The sequence below is a fragment of the Mytilus californianus genome, unplaced genomic scaffold, assembly GCF_021869535.1.
Source record: "Mytilus californianus isolate M0D057914Y unplaced genomic scaffold, xbMytCali1.0.p SCAF_1, whole genome shotgun sequence".
Classification (NCBI taxonomy): Eukaryota; Metazoa; Mollusca; class Bivalvia; order Mytilida; family Mytilidae; genus Mytilus; species Mytilus californianus.
In genome coordinates this window covers 43,524,680-43,548,049 of record NW_026262581.1, presented here as the reverse complement: position 1 = coordinate 43,548,049, position 23,370 = coordinate 43,524,680, and the positions used below count along the sequence as shown (strand labels likewise).

At 31.7% G+C, this 23,370-nt stretch overlaps 1 protein-coding gene across 1 annotated transcript; it reads left to right on the top strand.

Moving 5' to 3' along the window:
• Window positions 1-1,854: 1,854 nt before the first annotated feature.
• LOC127702802 (protein rolling stone-like) lies at window positions 1,855-21,558 on the top strand. Its single transcript, XM_052207108.1, has 4 exons — window positions 1,855-2,155; window positions 12,194-12,410; window positions 17,294-17,404; window positions 19,901-21,558. The coding sequence occupies exons 1-4, from the start codon at window positions 2,078-2,080 to the stop codon at window positions 20,326-20,328; spliced, it is 834 nt and encodes a 277-aa protein (XP_052063068.1). The 5' UTR covers window positions 1,855-2,077; the 3' UTR covers window positions 20,329-21,558.
• Window positions 21,559-23,370: the final 1,812 nt, after the last annotated feature.

The following is a 23,370-nucleotide window of genomic DNA, read 5'->3' as shown; positions in this document are numbered from 1 at the left end:
ACTAAGAACATGATAATTGTTGTGACAAGATAAATAAAATGCTTGTAATATCAATAAAAACAATTAAAGTTAAGAAATTTGTATTTGGTTGTCTGTAAATTATTATCTAAAAATTCATGGAAAGACAAAATTTTAATTAATAGTTCTTGTCTGTATTTCTTCTGTTGAAGTATAATTATGATAAAAAGATAATTACATGTCATTTATCATATCAGACCCTTTATCGGCCCTCGTTCATGATATCAGCCCTCGAGCCTGTGGCTCTTGGGCTGATATCATGACCTAGGGCCGATAAAGGGTCTGATATGAAAAATGCCCTGTAATAATCTATACTTATGGCACACGTCTTCTTTATATACACCTTTATACCAGATATCATAAGTCAACGTCTTAAGATAAAGTTTTGACCAGGACAAAGCTGCACAAGAACCAGACGAAAAAGTAGAAAGGGAGCCATAATGAAGAGATATGAGGCGTATGTCAATAAAACAGCAACCTTTATCCACTAAAAAATTGATATCTAGATATCAAAACAGGTTTTAACTGTTATGGACAAGTGTCTATACAATATGTTAAGCTTTAAATCATCCCATGTCAAGAAGAGTTGTAATAAATTTAACAAGAGTACATACTCTGTAAGGGGGCGAACATTTGATTTTCTGGGAGGGATAAACGTGCATAGCAACATATGAAAATGAATAGTCAATCCCTAAAACAATACTACTGCCCTCTCCAGAATACCAAATGGTTATCCCCTAATTTCTCGCCTGCTTTTCTGATCATTATTGAATTTCTGTTGAAAGAGTCTTTAAGATCATGGTTTTACTACAGATATCTGTATAACGTCACATTAAATGAAAAAAAAATAAAACATCTACTTGAAATATATAATAAAGTGTATATTATGATATGTCTTTTTCAATATCACACACCTTATCAACCCTCAACCAATATAATCCCTCGAGCAGAGCTCTTGGGGTTATATTGGTGTCTCGGGTTGATAAGGATGTGATATTGAAAAAGCCATATAATGTTCTCTATTTATATTAACAAAGATTCATTGCATAACAATATTGCTCGTAAATGTCATACAATGATATTTTATCAATTTGTTTATTTCAATTGATATTTGAACAATAGTTTATTTGGTAAAGAATGAGGGTTTGATTGGTTAACAATATCAATGATTTTACGATATACTGGAAATTAATATAGTTTTTTTAGCGGAAGGTACATTTACAAGTCGACCTCTTCTTCTTTTCGATCTTTCAGATCATATCACGTTGTCTGTACGATAGTCTTACTAGAGTGTACAATTAAATCATTTATAAATTCGAAGACGTCTGAAAGCAAAATGTTGTATTGGAATATAAAATCCAATTTTGTTGGGAAATTTTGACCATGCTTCTGGGTGAATTTTCTTGATTGATAATATAGAAAAAAATGCGTTACCGCATACGTTACAACAATAATCAGGAAATAGACAAAAATATGTATACGATTTTTATGGTCATAAACGTCCCAATTGTCTGAATACATAATTAGAATTAAAAGTAAATGTGTGTAATTACATATTTTGAAATGGAAAATATTACTCTTGATAATTATAATAATCTATAAGGTAGAGTTATTTGATTATTTAAGGAATTGATCTTATGTCATTTAAACCTTAAGGATAATAAAAACTGTATAGACCATTAAACTGTCAGGACAATGGCTGTCTTAAGTTTGTACATTACCGTGAAATCGTAAGATTATACAATGTCTTAAAGAAGATTAATCATTAATTGTGTGTTATACTACTCCGATAGAATCATCAATGGTTCAATAACTAAAGATATCATAGGATTTATACCAAAAGCTGTCCAATTCAATTTCATGTGTCGATCCGATTTTATTCAACCATTTCATTTCAGAAGATTGACTCTAATTACAGTTTGTCGTTAATTTCAAGTGAATCATTAAATGAAACGTGAGGGCGGAAGATTTTCAAGCATTGATGTCCGGTGAATTTACATTTTAACTTGGTGTACTGTTAACCGTATCAGTTATATCATATGGATCTTTAGGTGTTACAATGCATTGGAAGGAACATTTTAAGCTGAAGGAATTGGGTCTAGCCTATAGTCGTCCCCAAGATTTCGTAACTTTACAAGTAAGTGCCTTTTATTAAATTTTTATACTGAAAGTTTTCAAATTTCCCCATAAATTTATATAAATTCTTAAATTATCTAGTTAAATACAAATTTGAAATTTTTTTATTAAAAATATAAAGGATTATAAAAGAGTATGAAAATATGTTTCCTCATGTCATAGTCAGGTTTTTAAACAAAATGAAATAAAATTATTGACCAGTGTTTTTTTTTTTTTTTTTTGTTGTCAAATTGAAGTTGACTCTGTTTTCTGTAGAGGAACTAATACTTTTTTTTATTTATATATATCATCATAAAATTCTCTGAAACCTTTGACAATTAATAGTAACTGAGTTCAGAATCTATTAAAAATCTGTAAATAATACATAGATTTTTTTTCAGGAAACGCATTTGCATACGAATTCATATATTTTAGCAAATCTTTCTGATCGAAAAATACACAATATTTAATCTTTTGTTTTATTTCGTTTTTGGTTTTGTCATGTTTGAACATTCGTGAATCGGCCAACAGTCTAAGATTGTTAATGTAGAAATTTATCAATTTAAGTTCTATTTTAACTATTTTCTAATACATACGTTGACTCTAATAGATAGTATAATTGCTTTGTAATTTTTTTTTCTGTAGACAAATGTTTAAACAACAACAGTCCATGTTTTGTTCAACTTTGTAAAGTCGTCTTTAAATTAGCCAACCACGCAAAAAGCGGTATTAAAAAAAATCCTATGATAAAATATTATTTTCGGGGTGTATATAAATATGATCTTCATTTGAAAAACGAATCTTGGATTCAAGTTTGTTTAGGGTTCATAAATGTTTAATCAATAATCTAATCAGTAATTTAATCATACTGATGTACAAAAAATATGAATACAATAGGATAAAATTAAAATATCTACGTTTTTCTAATTAAATTTTGCTAATATATTATGGCATTATGGCGTAGGAGTTAGAAAGGGGGATCCATTTTTCTTTTTTTTCAGCGGGTTTTCTTTAGATTGTTTTATTTAGATATTTTGAGGTTGATAGCAGCTCTTTGACATTTTCGGTTGGTAAATCCATATTCAGAACTTTTCTAGACGCGGGCACATTTAGAGCTTGACATTTGGGTACGGACACTTTTCGATTAATGAAGACAGTATGTTGACCTCAACATGTCTTTTAGTGTGTGTGTGTGTGTGTGTGTGTGTCTTTTGGTGGCTGTCAAATTGATGGAATACCAAAGTCTCCTTTTAAGGTTCATGTGGACCCTTCGTCTAAAATGGCTGCATTTTCACCTCAAAATTTACTCCGAGTACAGACAAACCTGTGCATCTGGAAAAGTTTTACGGCATAGCATGCCCTAGATAAATAAAATTCAAATATATTTTATGTTTTAGAAAATTAAAAGCTTAACCGGATTTTGCAGTGCACTTTTTTCCATTCCACCAGAAGGTGCCAAAAATAAACAAAGTTGGGAAAGAGGTTTGAGAACTTCCCCACAGGTAATAATTGAAGTGAACTGTTTTGATTGACATGGACAAAAGATGGACAATAGATACCTGACAATAATTGGTGATTAAAACTGTGTACCTGAGTGGACCACATCAAGTGAAACTCAACTGTTTGTTAATTTTATCATCTTCTGCAGGGACGAAAAAAAGTGCACTGCTAAATCCAGTTAAGTTTTAAATTTTCTAAAACATACAATGCATTAGAAGTTTATTTATCTAGGGCATGCTATGCCTTAAAACTTTTCCAGATGCGCAGGTTTGTCTGTCCTCAGAGTAAATTTTGAGGTGAAAATGCAGCCATTTTAGCCAAAGGGTCCACATGAACCTTAACTATACTTTTAATTGTTTATGCCTATGAAAGCTTACTGTTATGCAAAAGTCCTTTCAAAGATATGTATTACAGGGGCGGATCCAGAACCTCGATGTCTGGGGGGGCACCATGAAACCAAAATTAAAGATTTTTTTTTTATATATGCATATATGCGAGTGTGGGTGGTGTTGATGTCATGTATTGTGGATGATGGTGGTCTTTTTCGGGTGGGGAAGGTGGGTCGGGTCTTCATTTTTATATCTTTTCATTATTTTTGGGTCCATTTATTTCTACTCTTTTATTTGCTCTCAATTGTACTCTATTCTTTACAGTTCATCACAGCTTTAATCTGTTTTCTATATTTTTTTGGCCCTTTTTTTCTAGCCTTAATTTTTGACCATTATTCTCTAATCTGTAAACCCCATTCATACCCTCATTCGTGGTAAACCATTGATACCCTCATTCACGGTAACATATTCATACCCTCATACATGGTAATTACAACAAGAAAAATATACACATATTACTGTACTATAATGGAAAAACAAAGGATATGGGGTATCCATCCATGACACAAAATCAGTACATGCACAGCAAAAAAACACAAAATAAGCTTTTATTGCTGTTCTTCATCTCAAATATAAGTAGGTTTTCTAAGATACAATATCATTTTATTAATGATTATATGTAAGACACAGACCATTCATGTTTTGTGGAAGGTTTTGTTTCCATAAAAAAAATAAAGGAAAAAAACACGACATTCAGTTTTAAAAAAATGATGTATGCATTGAAAAAAATCGTTTGTTGTTTAATAAAGTCCGAAAAAAACTGTTCTGAGAAAGGCACATTCCTCAGAAACCGTATACAATGTGAGTGTTTGGTAAAAAAGACGTATCTCATATCGATACTAACATTTTTGACACTAAACTTCTATTTTTACATATTCTTTTAAGACCGATTTTAGTTGGTAATTTCTTTTCTGATCAGAAGATTTCACTTGTTAATCGATCTTGATCCTGTAATATTGTATGAGAAACCAATAAATAATTAATTCCAATCAGCATGTACATGCACATATAGTTTACATAGATGCTTTTGGATATAGACATTAAACAACTGGGGGGGGCACGTGCCCCCTGTGCCCACCCGGTAAATCCGCCACTGTGTAAAACACTCAAATGTGATAAAGCGGTGGTCGAGTGGTCTAAGTAGTTACTACTGTAATCACTAGCCAATCAACACCGAGGTTGTGAGTTCGAACCCCGCTCGTGCGGGTGCACTCGACTCCAATCTTAATTGACAAGGATTGTCAGTTTTCCTATCGAAGGTCGGTGGTTTTCTCCGGGCACTCCGGCTTCCTCCACCAATAAAAACAGGCCGCCACGAAATAGCCCAAAAACGGTGCTTAAAAGTGGCGTTACAACAGTCAAATGTAATAATAGATTAAATTGTCAGCTCGGGACTGTCGGCAACCAAATACTGCAACTCTAGATAGAGAATGTTACACTATACGATGGCGTTTAGTATTCTGGAGATTTGACGCTAGACATATCGTAATTAAAATAAAATTATTTAGATTAGTCGATTATATGGATTATTACATGATTATATGTATTTTTGTGGTATAATCTCAAATGAGTCATAAAACTATATGTCCTATAAGCAAAATTTTTAAAAGATTCCAAGTGTTCTTCAGAAAATGCATAACCAAGTCAGGAATATGACAGTTGTTTTTTTTTTTGTTGTTTTTTTCCTCCCGTCGTTCATCGGTTAGTTGATATAGTCGAGCGTTTGGTATTACATGTATCAGTTTTGATAGACCTCCTCATTTTGAATTTACCTTGGAGTTCGGTATTTTTGTTATTACATTTTTAACCGGTTTTTTTTTTAACTTATTTTGCAGTATTTATCAGAAAGCACTCTATGCATTGTATGCTTGCACACAATTTATAGGTCATATATGTATATTGACATATGCAGACATTTTTTTCTTATTTATCTTTTAGTTTTATTTTCGTATTATTATTTTGTGTTAGGTTTTGACCCTTCATTACGTATTTAAAGACATAATAGTCAACTTACAACATATGACTATAGATATCTTCAAGCGTTAGCTCTACATCATTGATTTCAAATGAGTTGGCGTGCAATCTCTTGATTTTTATAAGAAAATAAAGTAATTTAGATCGACTGCCAGAGCCATTTAGCATGCTTTAAGGTTATTTTGTGCTAATTTATGATACATCGAAATAATATAAAACTATAATTAACATTGAACAGGGTGTAACCTCAATGGTCAGTACCTTTTCACGTCACATACATCAATCATTGTGTAGATTATACAGACTGTTCGTTTTAAGTCTTGATTTCTTCTTGATGTGTTTGTAACATCATTAAATTACAAACTGTAATGTAAATAAATTGTACCCTATAATTATCATCAATGGAATACATATTTTTGACCTTCAGACATAGATAGACAAAAAAGATCAGGATAGTTCATTGTCCGTGTACTGAAGGTTAGTAATTATGAACACATTGCCAGCGGGGTGAAAGAAAATATTCAAAGGACAAGGTTTACTTTTGGCACAATATGGAAATAAATTTCAACTTTATCATAAAATATCAAAAAGGCCACAATTTATTTCTTAAATGGATATATTTGAATGGTTTTAAACTAGTCCTTTTTGGGGCCCTTTATAGCTTGCTGTTCGGTGTGAACCAAGGCTCCTTGTTGAAGGCCGTTCTTTGACCTATAATGGTTTACTTTTACAAATTGTGACTTGGATGGAGAGTTGTCTCATTGGCACTCATACCACATCTTCTTATATCTATATATGTCAGAGTAAATAAGAAGATGTGGTATGAGACAACTCTCCATCCAAGTCACAATATATAAAACGTTAACAACTATAGGTCAAAGTACGGCCTCCAACACGGAGCCCAAAATTAGAGCATGAATGCTAAATAAAAAATCTCTTCATAATAGTACATTCTAAGTGATAATAATATCACAATTATATCGGAAATTTGTAGAATTTTGGCCTGTTTAAAAAAAACAACATTAAAATCGTACTAGGCCCAATTCTAACCCTAAGTGAACATCTCCTTTTTATACGCCCGTCAATTTTTGACGGGACGTATTATGGTATACAAATGTCCGGTGTCCGTCCGTCTGTCTGTCCGGCGTAAACATGTCACACCGTAACTTGAGAATGACTTATCCAAATTTCATGAAACTTAACATAGTTGTTTCTTATGATGGTCAAACGATCTGTATACTTTTGGTGAAAATAAGATTAAAACTTTTTGAGTTACGGGACTTAGTAACTAAAACAGGTGTGTGTTTTTTTTTTCACATGTCGCGCCGTATCTCAAAAACAATTTATGATTATTGCTTAAAACTTTACACACTTCTTAGTTATATCAATCTTAAGATCTGTATACTTTTTGGTGATGATTCAAAATTTTATTTTAGAGATATTGAGTATTTTGTAAAAAAAAAGGGGGAGGGGTTTTTCACATGTCGCGCCGTATCTCAAAAACAGTTTATAATTATTGCTTAAAACTTTACACACTTCTTAGTTATATTAACCTTAAGATCTGTATACTTTTTGGTGATGATTCAAAATTTTATTTTTGAGATATTGATTTTTTTTTTTAAAGGGGGGTTTTCACATGTCGCGACGTATCTCAAAAACGATTTATGATTATTGCTTAAAATTTTACACACTTCTTAGTTATATTAATCTAAAGATCTGTATACTTTTTGGTTTTGATTCAAAATTTTATTTTAGAAATATTGAGTTTTTGTAAAAAAAAAGGGGGTTTTCGCATGTCACGCCGTATGTCAGAAACTATTTATGCTTATTGCATAAAAATTCACACACAAGACGACGGGCGTATCATGCGCTCATGGCGCTGCTGTTTATTAGATTTTATTATTATTAGCAGGGTACATTGTTTTCTAAAATAATATTTGCATCTCATCATTTCTATCATTTAGATTACATAAAAGATTTCCACTATAACCAGCTTCTTCAACGTAGTACTTCCTTGTTTAAACTAAAACGAGAAGTTTTTTTCTTCATTTTGTAAAACCACTTGTATATTATATGTTACATGTATTTTATTCATGAAAATGAACTTTACAAAATTTACTTCAAAGCAATTATATGTAATATAAATAAATATATATTTTAAACTAATTTGAAACCTTAAGGACAGAAATATAATTCAAACAACGTTTGAAGATGTTCTATTATTTGTTTTGGACGGACAGATTGACAAGTTGGTGATTATTATCCTTTTAGAATAATCCCCCGTAACTTTAACGATCGACGACCTCAATTCGGGATTTGAACAAAAAAACGTCACAATTTAATGTTAATTTGAACTTGTTTCGTAAACATAATTACATTTCAAATGAGACTCACGCCCTCTGATTATTATGTTGGGACGTATTGGAGAACTTGCTTAGGAGGGAACGTTGTCTTTTTTTTCTAAAATAGGATTGAAAAAATATCTTTGATTTTATACTGCATTGTTGTCGACCTTCCAGAATATGTCAACGAGAAAGATGGTCTCTGATATTATATTGAACAGATATATCATGTTAAGGAGGGGTATTTGCGAAAAATACCAGTTGAGAGAATGTTAAATTTCGCGAGCCGTAAGGCGAGGGAAATTCATTCTCAAGACTGGTATTTTTCGCAAATACCCCTCAAGAACATGCTATATCTGTTTAATTACACCGAATGTTAACGTACAAAACGCATTGATGATCGTGACATAAAATGCATTGATGATCGTGACATTACAAGCGTCCAGTCGGATAGAGTATTTTTTGGCAAATACCACGGCAGAGAGGGTAAGAAAGGCATATCCTTTTTGCATATACCCCGGCGCTGTTAAAAATGAACGATATTCATTTGATAAAAGTAAATTGGTGAAAAAAACACTGGCTATCAACCAATCAAAACCCAGGATTCTTACATAAGGTGTAATTATAGTTATTATTCTTTATATCATGGGTGTGTTCCCTTATTCAACTGATACCATGCTTTCTCTATATAGATTCTATCACAAAAACACCATATTATTATGAAATTTGCAAGGCTTGTCAAGAATTTTAATATTTAAAAATTTAACTTTGAGATAGGATAAATTGAGTTAAATGGAAGCATATTTTACTCTACTGGTGTAAAGAAAATCCTATTACAATGTTCCAATTGTATTTTGAATGGAAAATATTTGCGACCGTTTAATCAACGTGTGGTTAATCAAGAATTATACCCAGAATCTGCTGAAAACAGAAAATGCACAGAAATTAAAGAAACTGTAAGGTGTCAGACCACCAATTCAAATCCCCTATACAATCAACCAAATTTTTCAATTTCACAGCTTTTTAAATATTTTACCTCAAGTTTAACTTCATAGGTATATTCAGGTATATTCTGAATTGTACATGTATCACTTTTCTATATACCAATATTTAACCAATGTTAAAGTCTTGCAGTGAAACACCACCGTTCGGATGTCAACTGCTACTAAAAATTACTCCTGGATTTCTGAAAGTCTTAAATAAGTATACTAGGGAGCGCATTAATCCCCAACTTTTAATGGAACATCATGGACAAGTAGACTTTGGCTCAAAATGGTTTAAAATATTTCTCTTTCACCAAGAGTTTCATTTCTGCAAATTTGTTTGTTAGTTAAAGTAAACAATGACATCAAAAGCACTATATTTTGTCAGGGAAGGGCTACTTTTACATGTTCTAGATTGAAGTGGGTGAATTGCTGGTCTGACACCTACAATCGAATAGCTTTATTTAAGCTATAGATCACTCGTGCTTGGAGTATTCCGCATTTTCATCTTACCTTTTAATGAATAAGTAAGATTGAAAATACATAAAAAGGTGAACATCGAAAAACGGGAAACATATATATGCGAATGTTTATTGTATCTACATGTATCTAATCTAACTTGAAATTAAGGATACCACAGATAAAACTAGCACTGCTTAATTCATACATTGACTTCCACCTAAATATCGACAGTGACGGTCGGTTGCAAACTCGACTTTACAAAAGGAAAAAGATTGTTTTAATTTTCCTTTTGTGAACTTTTCATTTTTACGACGCAACATGCCAGCAACCCTTCGACCTGCATTTGAAGTATTATTTGTCTTCCAGTTGATACTATTTTCTAGAGCTTTCGTTTCCCCCTTTCAAGGGTATTGTATCATACAATGAAGCCATTAAACCTGTTTGAAAGCTTTCGAGATGCTTTTATGACTTAGTATAGACCATAACAGAATATCTGGTCACAGATGATGCACCGAATGCGACCTGAATGACTTATATTTCCATTTTTGTGTGTTCTTATACTTTTTGACGGAGAAATATCAAAACAATTTAAACAAATAGGTTTTCGATAACTATGTAACGGCAATAATAAACTTTTGGACAACAACTAATACGGAATATTGTAATTTTCAATTCTTTGTTAACCTTTGTTTTTACATTTAAGATATAAATATTCAGAAATAATATAAACATCCTTAAAATTTGATTTAAATTACCTATCCAGCTTATTATCTGTCCGTTTCAAGTGATGACATAAATAGTACAGGAAACTACTCGAGAGACATATGTATCCGGATTATCTCATTCACTTGTAATATACTGTACTAACGGTCAATACATGTAATACGCGTGGCCCTTTTCTCGGTCAAGTTGTCCACAGGATTTACGCGGATTTTGTTTATTTTTACTAATGGTTTATTTTAAATCATTACTTTTAAAGAGATAAATGTACTTCAATCTTAGCACTACAATAATACACCACTATGCTAAGTTATCCGACTATATATAGAATTCAATGCTACTAGAATACTATGGCGATTGCTACCCTTTCGTCTAATGCTCTACAACAAATATGTATTATGAATATTACACCCAAATGAGTCAATCCACTGAAATAGGCGAACGATGTACTGCATGCATATATGTAATAGAAGAATATTACGAACCAAATCAGAAAGAGATGCGATTTTATTAAAACTCTGCTGTATATGTGATCTATCGTTTGCAATTGCACATATTTTACATGTTTTAATTCAATAATGACTTTCATTTGAAATCCTAATCACAAACAGGGTACGAATATATTTAAACTCTCTTATGAAAACATCTTGGCATTTCGAAAACATACACATTTTTTTTTTAATCACAGTGACTCATTTATAACTCAAAAATACAAGTGTTGCACTATTGTATAATTGTGCGCCTTTCTGATAACTATCATTGTTTAACTGTAAGAAGTCCAACAGTTCACATTCCCCTAAAACGGACCCAGTCAACATGTACATCCAGATATTTGATCTAGTATTATACATCTTCTCAAAATGGTTTATTAGAAGCACCCTCAATTGAATTTATTAATTCTGATTTTGTTTTCTAATTGCTGATTGGCTATTTTCATGACAGACCAATGACAAACATCGACACACTTGACAATATAATTTACATTAGATTTATTGATTAATAAAAGTGTCCTCATTAGCCCGAATAATTACAATTAAAAAGCAAAGTACATTAAAATATCGTATCGAAGTGTCAGTTGCTAAAAGCACGTTCATTATACTTTCTCTTTTATTAATGGTATCATACTATCTCACTCGTCTAAAATAAGCTGATGTACTCTTGAATAGATTCCATTAGTAACTGTCTTTTTTCTTACTATAGAAAATGAAAGGATATGGAGTAAATGTACATACGACAAAATCACACACAATACATTGAAAACATAGAAAATTATCAAAGAACAGTGCTTTTATTCCTGTTCTTCATCTTGACAGTTGATGTAGGGTCTTCCACACTGAACGAATCATTCATACCCTACAACAAGGTCAAGACGGCCCCTAGCGTCGACTTACGCGGTACTATTGATAAAAATAAATCACAGTTCACCTTCTTGCTCCCCACCGGCCTCGGAGTGCCAACTTGTGTGATGCTTGTGCACGACGGTTCACCAGTCGAAAGCACCAGTGATACAAGAAAAGTGCAGTCATTTTGAAAGACATCGATCGCCGCTAAAATATGCCTTGAAGTTACACATGTCGGGAGCGGTCAAGGAATTACATAATTTATAATTACGGGCGAGGTTTTTCAACATATATTTGTCATACATTGCCCAACAAAAGACCAATAACTTAATATGTATTGTATTTTCCAGCATGGACCACAGATTTTATACGTAATTTGGGCAGCACTTTGGTTAGCTTATCATCTGATTTGGATATTGATAGAAGCATACTGGAGTCTAAGTAATACACCTGGAAAATGGATGCTACTCTTGACAAATCTAAGTTACCTGGCTTTGGCATTTTTTACATTGGTAGATTTTGTCTGCTGTCTATACGTATGTTGTTTGAGGCCAGAAATAGCAAATGGTAAGAGGAGTTTGGTTAAGTTGGTACATAACTCTACAGGGAGATAATTCTGTAAAAATCAGCTGAACGTTTTAATCACGTCCAATTGTTAAGGAAATATTAAGCTTCTCAGTGATCAAAATTAGTGTTTGTCAAACTGCTATATATCCAATAAAATTTTTCCGATAAAGTGTGTGGTTCAAGTTTCTTGAAATTTTTATATTTTTTTCAAAGGGTCAAAGTTAATATTTTGTCAAAATTTTATGAAAATTAACCGAGCCAAATTAATTTTAGTCAAGGTGTTTGGTACCACCTTAAGTTAAAACTTTGTTGTTAATTACAGTAACAACCACTTTATGTTGAGTTTATTTTTAAATAACTAAAGGGTAATTGACTGTCGTAATTTAATCATACTATATCCCTCTTTTAAGCTAGATATAAGTTATGTCAGATTCGTGCTATTATAGCTACTTTATTATACCAAATGCAAAGATAAAAGCGTCGAAACAAGGACCTTCGCAGTTTTTAATAGTCTTCAGTTTAGAAAATCCATAGATGCAAAGTCAATTTCCAGCTTTCATGTATGCCAATGTAGATTCTTATTAACGCAACGTAAGGGTATATGTTTCTTATATTTTTTTAATTTGAAAATGTGGAAAACACTTTTTTGAAGGAAAATAATGACTTAATAATGATCAAAAGAATTATAAAATGTAGCATTTTTTCTTCAAATTTCTTTAATTTTGTTGTGGTAAACTTGACTTATTTTAGCTAAAGCTGACATACAAATGTAATATTAAACATTGGTAATGAGGATTAATATATCGTAAGCAGTAATGTTTAAAAAAAAATATTGAAACATATTTCTACCAACAGGAAGTGTTCAGTGGAAAATTTAGCATCATTTTATTTATATTTTTCAACAAATAAAATGCCATGCCTCTAATAAAGAGAAATACGTTAAGATTGAGAATGATTTGCTTATATCAAAATTAATATGCAATGAAAATTTCACACGACTTTCGATTTTGGAAATCCTCATTATCGGAGGGTTTCCCATATTGGTCTGATTTTTTATAATACGACGAACTATAATTGGTCACGATCAGTTATATTTGACTAAAATAAAAGGTTTGCGTTATATGGGACATACCCAATGAACTAACAATCTCATATTTTAAGGATTTCCTGTGCACCTGATGGCATGTATATACTACATTGTTCATATCGTATCAGATTTAAAATTTTAATTGAACGCTTACTTCCTCCGAAGGTTACTTTCTTTCAAATCAGCTGTTTTGTGCAATTATTTTCTGTTTGCTGGCTATATCCTTTTCCGCTTGATCTTATTTAGAGACAGTCCAATACGACCTTTCTTGAAAAATTACTATGTCAAATGTTTGGAATCTTTTTTTTTTCGAATAACCGATGTTGATTCGAACATGCAATCACTTATTTTTTAATTGAAAGCCCGGGTGTAATTAACATACACTTACATATATATACTTATGGTATGATTATTTTCATGATTTTTTAATAACGCAAGGGATACCTTACTTTATTGTCCTAAAAATCTGACAAACAGTGTTCTTTAAGCTCATGCAGTGTTCAAAATAAAATGCAGTGACGTTCATTAGAATGCCAGCTTCAAATATATAACAATTATAGCAAATTTCGTATCTCTTGATCTATATCCACAGAATTGGGCAGAAGCCTCTATTCGCTATCCATTTTGAAAATTTAAAAATGCACGACTATTTTTGTCAATCAAAATATTGAAGTCACGTATTAATGCTTATTTCACTATATGACGTCTTTTTTGAAACCCTTCCAATCTTAAGGGCATACGATACAGTTTTGATCCCATGGTGATATTTTTAACGAAAATTTTCATACAAGCTATTTTTTACCTAGAAAATTCAAATATGTAATAAAAAATATACCTTCATGTGCTAAATTTAGAGATGAATGTGGTCGAAATTTTGGACATTTACTAAAGTTTCGATTTTTTTGGACATTTCAATGCTTTGGACAGACATACTTAGCTTTCTTGTTTCAAAAGATAAATACATGAGGATTTTTGTAAGACGGTCTGGAATATCTTCGTTACAAAAGTCGGCTCATAATTTGTGTAACAATTCTTTTCTTAATAATTCATTTTATTAAATTTTCATGATTTTAGAAAAAAAACGGCATTTTTTGCTGTATATTTATCTAATTTAAAAAAAAATTCATCGGTGGATTTTCCATAAAAATTAGAACAAATAAATTTCATACAGTATCATGTCAAATGTCATTTTAAAAAAGAGGGGTCCATGCACTCGTTTTAAAGCTAATGATTAAAATCCCTCGAAAAATGCATCTTTTCCCGATATGTTGCAATTTGACGTCGCGAAAATTAACATTAAGTCTGCCTCATATCTTGACTTAAATCTAGAAATTGACAATGAGGGTCGGTTGAAAACCAAATTTTACGACAAAAGAGATGATTTCAGCTTCCCAATTGTGAACTTTCCATTTCATTTAGCAACATTCCAGCAGCGCCTGCATACGGAGTATATATCTCCCAAATGATACGATAATCCCGGGCTTGTATTTTCATGATTTCCTTGATAGAGGATTGCTGCTCACAAGGAAGCTATTAAACCAAGAGTTCCAAATGGTGATGTTGAAATCATCCCTTCGTAAATTTTACGGACGCCATCACGAGTTGGTTGACCGTTATGGAATAACCGTTCTATCACAGATGATATCGGATATGTTCCTTATGTCGTAACTACAATACCCTTCCCTTTTCACGAATGTGACCTACCGAATTAGACTATTTACCGGATTTGTAATAACACAAGCAACACGACGGGTGCCACATGTGGAGCAGGATCTGCTTACCCTTCCGGAGCACCTGAGATCACCCCCAGTTTTTTGTGGGGTTCGTGTTGCTTAGTCTTTAGTTTTCTATGTTGTGTCTTCTGTACTATTATTTGTCTGTTTGTCTTTTTATTTTTAGCCATGGCGTTGTCAGTTTATTTTCAATCTATGAGTTTGACTGTCCCTCTGTTATCGTTAGCAACGTCATTATCGCCCCTGTAACTGTATCGTACGCCCTTAACGTTTTATTGGCAGCGTTTTAAAAGGAGGCAGTTCAAACTATTCTTACCCTAACATGTATGTCAATCTATTCATAAAGTTTGAATTGAAATTATTACTTATCGTTTGTCATCAGTACTTGTTAAAACTATTTCTTCTTAATAATCGCTGGTACTTAACTTGCATTCTCAATTCTCAAGAACCACTAGACCCTAGTGTAACCCTATTGAACGTATGCCATGACACTTTTCACCTATATTAGCACAATAGTCATGTTAGTTTTAATATTTGATAATTTTTATTTTACTCCAATTAAAGGTCAATTTCTCCCCAACTACACAATAAATTTTTGAAATCTTTTAACTCATTGTAAAGCTGAAATACTATTCTTTCGAAATCAATACTAGTAGCTAAAATTGATAAGTTGAGATTAATTAAATCATAACTGAGATAAAAAAAAAATAACGCATTAAGTTCAAATGATAGTAATACCATACCTTGTCTCAGATTATATATATATATATATAATTGTTTTCAATTTAGACTTGTTTATATTTTTTTGTTTGGGCTTGTATTATATTTGCCTTCAGGTTATATGATCCGTTCATCCTATTTCGACTCTTCAAAATTCAAGAGTCTATCCTAAATTGAGGTAAATTATATGGTTTTCCAAATACCGTTTCGATTTCTAACATCACTGAAGAGACATTAATTGGTATTAAATTAATAGTTAAGGTCCATTTTGTTACATCTGGTGATCCGTTTATTTGGCAATCGCCAATGGCAGTCAGCAGGGTTTAAGAACATCCGTTGTTCGACCTGCTAGTCAAATGCGTTTTGTTAAAATAAACTTTTTCACTTTTTTGGTCTTTTGAGAAATGTTGTTTGTGCTGTATTTAGACCCCTCTACCAAGAAATTTGTTTTGCATGCACACGTATAAAAATTGCGGTTTTTGGAAAGTTTGCTATAGCTTGCTATAGCTACTTTCCTAAGGCGTCGGCCTCAAGCTTCTGGTGACAGACTATCGCAAATGTTCTGCTCCAAGATAATGTAGTACTAGTGTTTGAATACTGATTCTAGGAAGATGCTTTTGAAATTTTGAAAATAGGATTTGGGAAATGAGCATCCTGGTGTCACCCCTCACAACAGTGTTTATTAAATTCACAAATTTCACATATACATTTACATGTATCTTAAACCTTAAAATTGAGGTGACACCTTCCGATCGAGATTATTAAATAGAAATTTCTATGTTTGGTTTAATCATGATTGAAATTACAGATATGCAAAACAACTACGGTACCGTAGAACACATTTTCAAAATAAAAAGCACCAACTTGAACCCGAAGACATCATTATCATCGTCAGCAGCAGCAGCATCGATGATATTTAGCAAAATACACATGAGGGTGTATGGGGTTTTACAGAATAGAGAATGATGGGCAAAAATTATAAAGAATAGAGAAAAATGGACCAAAAAATTAAGACTAGAGAATAACGAGGTGCTAACATATAAAGAATAGAGAATAATTGGCAAAAAGTATAAAGAATAGAGAATAATTGGCAAAAAGTATAAAGAATAGAGAAAAATGGCCTAATAAATTAAAAAAAAAAAAAAGAATTTGAAATGAAGGAATTGTACGCTTAATAGATTTTTGAAGGAGTTTAACGCTAAATAGATATTGGAAAAAGTTCTCGGACAATAATTTTGGCAAAAAATATCAAAACAATAGCACGGGGTTTTATTCAAGGCGAAAAGGAAATTTTAGTAAAAAAATAATCTTTTAGATATTTAGATATTCAAACTTGTTTGCAGGTAAAATGAAATATTTACCATGGTATATTAAACTACAGTGGATTACTTTGAACATCTGTGGGCATGCAGCAATGCAAGTTACTCTCCTTTACTGGATTATGATAGCTACTTGTGAGTATAAAATGATATGTAATATTGATAGTATAGATCTCGTGTGAGCAGTCAAACGAACGATGAACAAATATTAATGACAAGCTTTTAAGTAGTTGAACGAAAAGATAAAAGATATTTATTTGTATAAAATTCAAACAATCGGAATACTACTAAATAACACAAATAAACAATAAACAATAAACAATAAACAATACAAATGTGTAACATTTACAAAAAAATCTAAGTTTGCTTGTTTTTTCTTCTTGATTTTCTTTAATGCTAGACAAATCCTCTCCTCAAATTAGAAAAAAAATGATTAATTCAAGTTTTGGAAATCAAAATTGGGAGTAAATAAGGAACAGCAGTAATTGACCGATATTCTAATTTCGTAAATCTATTTTGAATATACAAATCAAAAGAAAACTGATGGTTTTTCATAAATTTTAAAAGAAGCGTGACCCGGTGTGGACAGGGAACGTGCGTCCTGCTAGCATGCATCCTTCTCGCCTTGCAAATCCAGACTCATAAAACAGTCGATCGATATCATTCGAGAAGATTCGTAAGTTTAAAAAATAGATGTGAACGCGAAAAAAATGTAAAGTAGCTAGTTTAAAATTTTAAGGGCTGGTGTACGCCTCATTTTACTGGAATGGTTATATTAATGTGAACTAAATGTCATTAAAGTGACACTTCCGAATATAATTTAGATCTTGATTTTTTTCATCATGCAAAAGAACAGTAATTAAAATGTTATAACTGGATCGCTAATATTGTTTCCTGAATGACGAGTGTGCTAAATTAACAAATTCACAGCACTTGTATCAAAAGGAAAATTCTTAAAAAAAAAAAAAAAAAATATTTTCTGTTCTTTTGATAAATATTCAGGTATAAAAACAAGTTATAGATTGTGCTGAATTCTTGGTTACATTTTGCTTTCATTGATCAATTGTTTCTTGCGATTATTATTATTAATATGACTGTTGGAATTTATCCAAAACTTACCAAAGACATTAGGCTTAATTAAAATGTAGTGCTGAAATTGCGCGTTTCATGTACATTAGATTCCACTGTTAGGCTTAAATTCTTAGAAAATCAATTATAGTACACAGCCGAAGAGCTTTGAAAACCAACAAGTTGTACAAAAATCAGACTTTTGCCATCCATGTGAGCCTCATGGTAGAAAAACACTTATGATTTCAACATACTAGGAACATTTAATTTACATTAGATCACCATAACTATGTTATATCATGTTAACACAGAGGCATTGACTACCGCGTTAAGATGTGGACCCCCTTTCATCAGATACGATCAAGACCAAACTTAATGGTTTACCTTTTGAATTAAACTGTGTTTGTCTTAACCGAAAACCCTATCTTAAAAGTTTATCAAAAACTGTAGTTCACAGAAAAAAAACAATATATGAAAATTCGAAACAATTTCATATATCGAACAATGAACAAAGTGCATGCAAAAAGGGAAAACCGAAACAGGGTTTTGTTATCTATGAACAATGCAACTGATTAGTTCCTTTTCAAATATTGTAATTGTAACCAAACACTGTATGTACCACACTGTACAATCGGTGTCCTCTATCAGATATTGTTTCCGGATACGGTGTACTGTCATTTCGCATTATGTGCAAAACACGTTGACGGGTGGTCCAAACAGATACACATATATTTTGTTTATTTATATTTAATACAGTGATTGTTAATCACATTGTTTCAAAGATTTTTTCGTCAATCATATCATAAAAAATTGGAATGTATACATTTGTGGGTGATGAAAATTGAACGTGTTAATGGAAAAAAATGATTAAAAAAAATATATCGATCTGTCACGTTTTAATTCAAGAATAAGTAACAATATTGCCGTTTTAAAGATATCAAGCTTCCATCACATCTTTATCTACCTCGTGTTAAGTTTGATTATACTTTTTACATATACAATATATTTTCCGACATTATACATATATTGTTTTTATCCTGAAATTTACACCCAACACTTGAAACTTTAGTTGTTAGAATCTAAATCATTGTCTCTAATTTTTCAAAGAAATCGACATAGTTTAAACGCAGACCGCGAGGAGGACCCCAAAATGAACTGGTACGCAAAAAGTAATATCCACATTACCGCTTGCTCACCATGGAAGAGGGGTAACAGGAGACTTTATTTGTACAAGTACAAATAAAGCAAACAATTATTTGTGTACCTGTTATTTGTACAATAGTTGGCTGATTGCAGTATAAATTGCAAACAGTATCTCCACTAGTATTTTAGTATGTACATCGTTCATTATGAGTCGTAGTATGGTTTTAGTTAGAAATTATTATTATGTTTCAAAAACATTTTATTATCAATTTAGTTTTTTTTTGTTATGCTTATAAAAAGTCAATGTTATTCCTTGTCTAATTGAGTTTATGATGCTATAATTATGTATAAACATTTTAATCCTGGTCGCATCATTTCGTATATGAAAAAAGTCTAAAATTAAATATGATTATTTTTCAGCAACAAAGGCATCAACAATAAACAAGCACGGAATAAACCTTGTCCACATATTGCTGCTTATGATCTTATCAGCTAAACCAATCAAATTTCAACATTTTTATATGGCAGTGTTGTCATCTATTTTTTACATCTTTGTAAACATAATGTATTACTTAGCCTGTGGAAAAATACTTTATCCGTTTTTAAACTGGGCAAATCCTGGAACAACTACAGCATTGTCGTTATTATTCATATTTGTTTCCACTCCGTTGTCCCATTTCTTACTGTTTGGTATATACAAACTACGTGTGTATCTTTATGAAAAGCTGGTGGCTTCAATATATGAAAATCGCTGTTGGAAAGATAGAGGAGATGAAGAGATAGCATTCGAAAACGGACTGGACAAAAACCGTAATTCAACAGAAAAAGAAAAGATGGAAATTATTTGACTAGACTTTAAAAAAAACGTTCGTTTAAAACCGTTAGAAACTAATATGCATTTATGAATACATATAAAATGGTGGAAAAAAAGGATCTTAATTCTAGTGCTGGACATAGTTAGAACATGTTTAGGAGAGTGCTGAATTTGCATGCATGTATAATGGCATGAAATGAATTATAGATGTGCATCACGAGAAATTTGTTTGAAAGCAACATGTTTGAATTTCATGGTGTTTTCTATTTTCGATAGATCGGTAATGCGGCTTACCATACGTGGTTTTATTATTTTACTGCATATAGTTTTTAATGCTTTTGTTATATTTATCGGTATGATATGAGCTGGACTCTTGTTATTTTCGTTGAAGTAGGACTTGCCAGAAAGTTGTTTGTGTAGCCAAGGTGTCATAATGTTAATGCTAAATGTTAAATTAATTTTTAAGTACATTGCAATTCAGAATGTTTATCATTTTATTTACATTTTTATTCCATCTTTTTACCATTAAACTGACTGAGTATCAAAAACATTTTCTCCTGTTCTTTTCTAAAGCAGACTCATTGAATCCAATATTGAAAAAAGAATATACACCAATAAACAGCGACACAATAAAAGCAAATGTTCGTTCTTTGAGATTCACTGATAACTCTTGTTGCTGAAAAAAGAAACCCACAATTCTATCAAGCCTTATAATGTTATATTTGTATGTCTTTTTCCTGGTTTCAATCTTTAGATAGACAGTATTAGTAAACCTCATTTTGATTATGAGCCTGTTTTTTAACTTTAAGTCTTTAGAAGTGTTTGGTTTTTTTTTCAATTTTCGATCAGTTAGTGTTCATGTTTTAAGCCCCGTAAGTGTTCTGGTTTGTTGCAATTAATGAATGTATGGTAATTTTTGTCTTTAAATCTGCATGTTTTCTTTTTGCAAGCTTTGAATTTCTTGGTTTTTGTCTTATGTAAACATGTCATTAGATATATGAACTGCAAAATAACATATACTCTTTTGGGCGATAGAAGCTACTTGAACAAAAGGTACACCAACTACTGAATAAGTAACTAGTATACACTGTATGAATATTTCTTATCTGCGGGATTTGGATTAATTTGTAACGATTGTCATAATCAAGGGTGATAATTTTTCGAAGACATGTTAAAATCTTAAGATTAAGATAATTAAATATTTTGTAATTGTTTTATGTTTTATATATTCTTTATAACTGAATTAAACGCATGATACCTATGATTAGTGACATCAACATGCCTGTATTGGACACGCTTTGTCTTGTATGTTCAACGCTTTGGAACAATATCTATAGAATGCAACATATTGTAGAGCATTAAAACCTCCTCACAGAAAAAAAAAACAAAACAAAAGCAAATGATGATGGCAACTGTAGAACTTATGAAGTGACAGTTATCGTTGTTGTCCTCATTACTGGAGTAGTTTTTGAATTGTTAAAAACATTTTGGATGTTTTAGATAAATTACGTGCAATCTCATCAAACAAACATTTTCCTATTAAATTAAAAAGGTCGTTATAAAAATCTGATTGCAAATGTATTTGCTGCAACTCATCTTAACCCTTTTCTCTAAAAAGAAAGATGAATATGCTAGATATACTTACTGGAGGTGTGATGAGATGATTAAAGCTGTTAATTTTCTCCTTGACAACATGTATATACGCTTCGGCTATACAGTGAATCTATAGGTTGTAGGTATTTCTATGGGCTCCAACTGTGCCCCTTTAATAGCAGACTTGTTCGTGTACTGTTATGAATCACAGTTTATGGCAAAACTCAGTAAAGACCCGTCTAAATTCCATTTAATTGATAAATTCAACAACACTTACCGTTATCTTGGTGATATTTTTTCGTTAAATAATCAAGATTTCTCTAAATATAGTGCTGAAATTCACACAAAGGAACTTACTTTAAATAAATCTAATATTAATAATAATTGTCCATTTCTAGATTTAGACATTTCAGTATTACACGACAAAGGGGACGATTTTTATTTCCCTATAGTTAATCTTTTTTTGGACGGTGAAGTTCCTTTGGCACCGTCTTACGGTGCTTATATATTACAACTCATTCGTTATGCCCCTGTCTGTAGCCCCGAAATTAAAATTCGATCCGGGTAAACTTATCGAACCTTGAAATTAACTTATTCCTAAAGGTTATCTATTCAAGACTTATTATATCTTTGAATACTGTTTTATTGATATAAATATTGATTTTGTTATCAGTAAATTAAAACCATATTAAATATTATTGTTATACACATATGCACATTCACGAATCTATAATCTGCTGTCGATACCTATACTTTGACATTGCTCAAGGTCATGTTTTTTTCTGACTGTTAATGACGTCTTTACACTTAATCCATTGGATGGTGGATGTGTACTGATTGATATTCTAGTCTTAGATACATGATTTATTTTTATAAGTTGTTATTGGCTTTGAACTAGCTGTCAGTAACTGCGAGTACTCTCAGATCTGTAAATTGTGTCTTTTTTGTTGTGGAGGATGTATAAATTCTGCCACGTCCAGTCCGTTTTTTTTTTGCTAGTTGTTTTTCTGCTTTGTATCAATTCAACTGATTTTTATAGTTTGTTCTTATGGTGTACTCTTACCCCACTGTTCCAGGATAGAGAGAGGGTTTTGGCGCCAGCAAACATGTTTAACCTCGGCACATTCTTTACGTACCTGTTCCAAGTAAGGAACCGTTAGTTCAGTGATTGTCGTTGATTCATGCCTGTAATATTTGTTTATCGTAAATTGTTTAGTTATGAATTAGGCCGTTAGTTTCCTCAATTAAATTGTTTCCTAAATTTATGACGGGGCCTTTGATAGCCGACTATATAGGTTTTTCTCATTGATGAGGCCATAGGATAACGTATAGTTTCTAAAGTCCGTTTCATTTGGTCTCTGTTGTTTTATTAGCAATCATACCACATATCCTTATTCCATATTTTATATTAACTGAACCAGATTGCACGGATTGCTTAGAAATTCACATTGTTTTACCCTGTTTATATATTGTATCTGATAAA

What these genes read in the sequence shown, in the direction of transcription:
- LOC127702802 (XM_052207108.1), top strand. Translation starts at nt 2,078, where the DNA reads ATGCATTGGAAGGAACATTTTAAGCTGAAGGAATTGGGTCTAGCCTAT. An exon ending in AAGATTTCGTAACTTTACAA is followed by an intron (nt 2,156 to 12,193) that starts GTAAGTGCCTTT and finishes TGTATTTTCCAG; the next exon opens with CATGGACCACAGATTTTATA. An exon ending in GAGGCCAGAAATAGCAAATG is followed by an intron (nt 12,411 to 17,293) that starts GTAAGAGGAGTT and finishes ACTTGTTTGCAG; the next exon opens with GTAAAATGAAATATTTACCA.